General features: G+C 47.3%; 1 protein-coding gene across 1 annotated transcript in view; it reads right to left on the bottom strand.

Moving 5' to 3' along the window:
• LOC119465107 (probable cytochrome P450 12a4, mitochondrial) overlaps positions 1-4,424 on the bottom strand; it is a 221,421-nt gene extending 216,997 nt beyond the window's left edge. The window contains exon 1 of the mRNA XM_037725911.2: positions 4,218-4,424. Coding sequence (XP_037581839.2) covers positions 4,218-4,416 — 199 coding nt within the window. The 5' untranslated portion in view covers positions 4,417-4,424. The remainder of the gene's footprint in view (positions 1-4,217) is intronic.
• Between the last annotated feature and the right edge of the window lie 1,576 nt (positions 4,425-6,000).

Raw genomic sequence — 6,000 nt, forward strand, 5'->3', positions numbered from 1 at the left:
AAAACCTACAGCTTGTGTAAGTGGTAGGGACAGTTTTGTACACACCTTGTCGCAGCATGCAGATCAGATGCTTTGCCGTGCTGTTCCGGCTGCAGAAATGTCTTAGGTTCCTATGCGGTGTAGAGATGCCTCTGGTTCACGAAATCTTGACATCCCTAAACGATAATAAATGTTCAATTTACTGTAATCCCCGCTGAAACTGCAAGCTTGCGAGTTAACAAGATCATGTTACATTCTGAAAAGTCTCATACAACCAACTACACGAAGCTGCATCTGGTTGTGCAAACATCTGATTGTTACATCACGGGCGGTTATTTAACATGAAATGAAACTGCAGCAAACATAAATCTACTATCAAAAGCTTCACACAAACGCACATCTGTAGTAAGTGAAATGTGAATTGTACTACGAAGAAAATTCCTTAGCACATGAAAAGTGTTCCAAAATCGAATTTCTTTATGCGGTGGAACAAAGCATTGTCTCGAAGGACGATGCACTGGAAATTACAGGAACAATCGCCCTATTTTTCTGCAGAAAAGAATTCGATGAAAAAGAAACACTGCTGTTGTAATCTCCGTTTCTGTGAAATAATCAAACATTTACAAACACACGCAAACACACAGGACACCCAACACAAGAAATACAGCCTGTCTGGCGACACTATATGTAGGAGAATTCGCATGCAAGCTAAAATCTGGCCATGCGTCAGACACAACAATCTAGTACCATCTCGCGCAGCCGTTAGCTGACGTACAGCCTCCCGCATTTTTAACTATATCGCACCAGCATACTACGAAATGGGCGTGCGTCGTCCTGAGAAGAGCAGCTTAGCAGATGACGCTTGCGCTGGAGAGTTCTTTATGCGCGTCTGCTTACTTTTGTCGGTCTCACTAAGTATCGCCGTCGAAGGCGCTAAAATGGCCCATGATCGACGCTCGCGCAATATAGTTACAAATGCGGAAGGCTGTACTTCTAGAAATACCTATACAGAAATTATGTACACAAGCAGTAACTTTCCTGGTTGAATTCTTTCTTTACCATTCAGGTCAAACAATCACCGGCGCTAGCATACGTTATAGCAGAAAGCAAATACATGATAACGCTCCTGGCAACGTCCAATAAGTTTCAGGAGATTTTTCGTGAAACTGTTCGCTAAATGTGCACTGCGACATGAACAACGAACATTCGAAAAAACGCATTTATCATTGTGGTCGCTTTAATAATCATCTCGTGATCCGTATAACAATTCACACTTCCCGAACCACTGACTACAAAACTGAGCGCAAGCGCCGCACTTACCTTTCTAGGCGTAGTCGGCAAACCCTCCTTCATGTCAGGTCCTGGCGTCGACTGCACGACGATCCTTCCGACGTAAACACTGTTGAATTGCGGATGACCTACAGCACGTAATACCTCAACAAATTCTTCCGTGCACTGTGATCCGATGCGATATTATCAGAGGATTTTCATGAGCCGGGAACAAAGAAAGCGCGAGCGGGCCATAAGTACGATAATCGACATTGGCGAACCACACGAAAGATACTGCGAGCTAAGTTACGCGGTCCCAGGGGCTAAGTGATCATCAAAGCACACAAGGGGCACGACATTTTCTCTCGGCACAGCGTACACACGATTAAACATCCACATCAACCTGCCTCAATGCAGCGCGCACGCACAGCAACAGGGAGAAACATCAGAACACGGGAAAATAATATCATCTGTAATTTTACTGGTCATGCCCCTGGGGCAATGGCAGTGCCTCCTGGGGGCACCGAAAGCGACGTGGTCTGGAAGTTATGCCAACGGTGGGACTCTGTGGCTCACGCGTTGGTGTGGCCGAGTGGTTACGACGTTTGCCTTGAGATCTCGGGTACGCGGGTTCCAATCCCGCTTCGGGTTATGTTTTTTTTTTTGTATTACCATTTTCTTTTTTTCCCATCTCTGACGGCGCCGTCGGTTGTACCTCGGAGCCGGGCGCCGACGCCAAGCGGCTGTCGTTGGGGTGTTGCGGAGCGCTCGCGCGTGTGTACCAATTTCAAATCGAATTTTACCGTAAATCTGTTCAAGCATTAAATTACATGGTATGTCTTCATCCAGTACGACAGCTACAAAGGTCCCGTTCTAACCAGTTTTTGTGCCGAGTAGGCCCCTGTGTAGACCTTTTTGGTGTCAGTGGGACCAGTATGAGCCAGTTTAACTGGTTTAACTACCAAACGGGTCCCCTGTTTAGACCCATTTCTGTGTCGGAGATTCCTGTTTAAACCTGTCTGCGGGCCAAGTAGGCCCCTGTTTGGTGCCAGGGCCCGGTATGAACCAGTTTGTTCGCTAAACGGGGTCCTTGTTTAGACCTATTTGTGTGTGTGTGTGTGGGGGGGGGGTCCTGTTTAAACCTATTTGCAAGCCAAACAGGACCCCGTTCAGACCCATTTGTGTGTAAACGGGTCTGTTTACGCCTGATTGTTGCCAAACAGGTCCCTGTTAAAACCAGTTTAAACCTGTATAACCCTGTTTGAATTTAAATAGGATTTTTAGTAGGGTATCGATCTTTGTTTAACTTTGAACGCCGACAAGATATCCGATTTTAAGCATAGAATGGCATTTTCAAACGTGAGCGCTGGCATCATTACTCCTTTCCAGATTCCACGCACCATATCCTACTTATTGTGGCCCCACAGTGCTCTCTTTCATTATTGCTGCATTCCGCTTCCCTTTTATTTTCAGATTTTCTTGGTGGGTGCTTGAGTAAATCCTACCTTAGTTTATGTGTTCGCTGAGGTACTTATATGGCTTGACGATGGGTATGACTTGCTGTTTAATTGACAACCCGCAATTACTCGTCTCTTCATTAAAGATCATAATTCCTGATTTCTCTGAGCCTAGATTTGTCGTTGCGTTGATTTGTCACTGCATTAGAAAAGAAAAGGGTGGCGAATGCGCTCGTGCAACAGAAAATTAAATTTGCAAATGAACGTTGGGTGCCTAACATGCGCAAAATACACAAAGGCGCCCCAAAAAATTACCGAACCATGTAAAAACACTCGAAGCTCCAACTAAAAACCTCGCAGTTGCGCCCGAAAGGCGACAACGCGCACAGGCAAATACAAATAGATCACACTGAATGACCGCCGACAACCGCTGTCAAAACGCTGGCGTGAGCGCGCGCGCCAGCAGCAGCGAGCGAAGGTTTGTGCCCTCTATCCCTTCAACAAAAATGAAACTGCACGGTGAAAGCACAGCGCATACAAAGGTAGGACTCTGACGTAATAGTCCAGCGGAAACCCGCTATATGGAGAGAAGCAATTAAATGAAAAATGAGACATCCACCCAATCGTAGATATTGCTACAAGGAAACCCATAAGCGTTCCTCCAAAGAAAAGACTCGCAGTTAAAAAAAAAGAAAGTTAGATTGATTGTTAAGAACCCCATACACGCACTTAACGTAAGCGCAATGCATCAGATGCTGGCGTGAGTTTCTTCAGGAACGAGCTTGCCGGGACACTGTCTTCAGAAAGAAAAAGCGGAAGACCAACCTCATTTTGCGTAACTGCTTTTTTTGGGAGGGGGGCGTCAGGACTGTGAGGTTGATATTAAAATAAGTAACGACTAATAAGGCAGTACGCGCAATAAGATGAAAGACCCCAATCCACTTTTCCAAAACATGGAGAGTCTGTTTAAGCAGCAATTCATAGGCTAGAGCGGCTTATTAGACTCGAGTCTGCAAATAGTGATAGAAAAATAATGTTAGCTTAGGTGGCCATAAATAAATGTTCTGTGCGAACGAAAAACCAGGATTCCGTATTCCTTTTCTTGTTTCAGCCTTTGTCCTTATTTAATGCTGCAGCTACCACTAGGATCGCCAATGGAAACAAATGAAAAGAATGAAGTCCTTATTAGTCCTAGTAATCATCTATTATGGTAGAGAATTACTAAAACCGCGAAATTAGGCATTGTACCCGGGAAGTACTATTTCGCTGACGTATTTGTTGGGCCATATTGTGTGACCTGCGCAGAGATTTGGCACCTGCCTCATCGCAGAACGCAATCTAGCAAAAATACTCCCGCTTTCGGGAGACCGTGTACAGGCGCCGGTGATATCGACGGCGTAGGGACATTCATGGACATAATTATTTGTGAAGCAGTAAGCCAGAGAAATAAAAATAAGAAGTACGACTGCTCTTTGAGAGCAAAATGTTTTTATAAAAACGAAGAAAACTTACCCAATAGCGGGGCATATATCCATGAGCTTCCTATAAAAGGCAAAGCTGGAATGCTCGGCACTTGGCTGAAAGGCTTTCGAAAAGAACCCTGATCGACATTCAGAAAGTTGGTTATGGCGCATCGCACATTTGAAAGACTAATGTTGCGAGAGGATGCATGGAGGCTGGAGCACTTGGTTATCTTTTGAAACATAGTCATACGCGGTAAAGCGCTCCGTGACAACCCTTGGTTGAGAATGGGATTGCCGGTAGAGATCTGCGGTCCCCTTAAATTGCGCGCGCGAACGGACGTGCCGCATGCTCTAGCAAAACGTCACAGGAAGTCCGGCCGTTTCAAAATCGGAAGCGTTTTTCTGCGCGCCGTTCTGATAAGTGCACCGACCCCAGATACGGGACGTGTTTGTGAAAGAGACGATGGTTGCACGACACATGGACGCCGAGCTTTCTCAGAAGGCGTCAATTTGCCAATAACAACACAAATTAATTTCAGCTGTGTTGATACAGTGATACGTGCGGAAAAAAGAGCGTTTATGGCCGGCTTCGACTGATGGGAAGGAACGGGTGCGGAAAGGGATATAGCCGACTGATAGCAAAGGTCACGGCATTACACAACAGCCACCTTCCCTCTAGGATAACAGCTGTTACTTTCAACCAGGCCGGGCCGTTTGTTTGGCTCGCATCAGTTGTCTACAAGTCAAAGAGATGCTTTATATTGTTGTAGGGCGCCATTGCATCATGGAGCCTTGAGCGCAGCTTACAGCCGATTAAGAGTGTGGCAAGTGTTTTTTCACAAGGCAATAACGTCCCACGAAAGCTATGTAGAACGCTCCTCAGGCGTGTCTGCATTGGTCCGCCATCATTTTTTTATTGCGATAGCAATTATATGGACATTTCAACGGGATTTTTGCCGTCGTCGTCGCCGTGAGGTTCCGTATAGATTCCAAGGGCGATAATATCGTCGCCGCGCGCCATACGAGTAAAAGCGCGCGGGGGACGCGCGCTATCACGGAGAGCCAACGCAAGGCGGAAAGCAAACGCGATTGTCGCCCAAAACGCCGTGGGGGTATGGGGGGGAGGAAGGCGGGGCGACGCTGTGCTACGGCACCAAATGCTTATCTTGCAACCCAGCGCAAGGAGAACTGGCAACGCAATCTCCCACGCGAAAGCAAAAAAAAGTCACAGTTTCGCCCTAAGGGCGAAGCAATGAATGCGATAGCAACACAACAATGCCATACGAAGTAAGGTGAGCGGCTTTGGTAGCAATATGAATAGTAGTAAACATGAGCTGATTAAGTAAGCAGGTGTGCTGCGCCGTAAGTAGACCGACATGAAGAGAGACTCGATGACCACGAGAAGGCGCGTGTGAAACGGTGGTGTTGATGAGAAGCGCTTCCCGTGGGCAGCGCGTGCGAAGGGACACACCTGTAGCGCTGCACTGCCGATCCGGTCAGCATTGCATGTGTAGCGTGCGTTGGAAAATGTGGCCCGACTATTACTAACTGAATGAACAAGCGTGGTGTGACGCGCACAAACAAACATGAATAGATCACACTGAATGACTGCAGACAACGACTGTCAAAACGCTGGCAGCAAGCAGCGGGCGAAGGTACGTGCGGTCTATCGCTTCAACGGAAACTGAGCGGCGAATGCATGGCGCATAAAGGTCAGAGCCGTGTGGAGATAAGCGACGGTGCGAGCGAGCGACGAGCGCGGTTGTTGGCAAAGTGGAAGTGCGCCCCCCCCCCCCCTCCGCTCCCTCCGGCGCTGGCTTCCCGCTTCCTTG

This window comes from Dermacentor silvarum, chromosome 9 (genome assembly GCF_013339745.2).
Source record: "Dermacentor silvarum isolate Dsil-2018 chromosome 9, BIME_Dsil_1.4, whole genome shotgun sequence".
Classification (NCBI taxonomy): Eukaryota; Metazoa; Arthropoda; class Arachnida; order Ixodida; family Ixodidae; genus Dermacentor; species Dermacentor silvarum.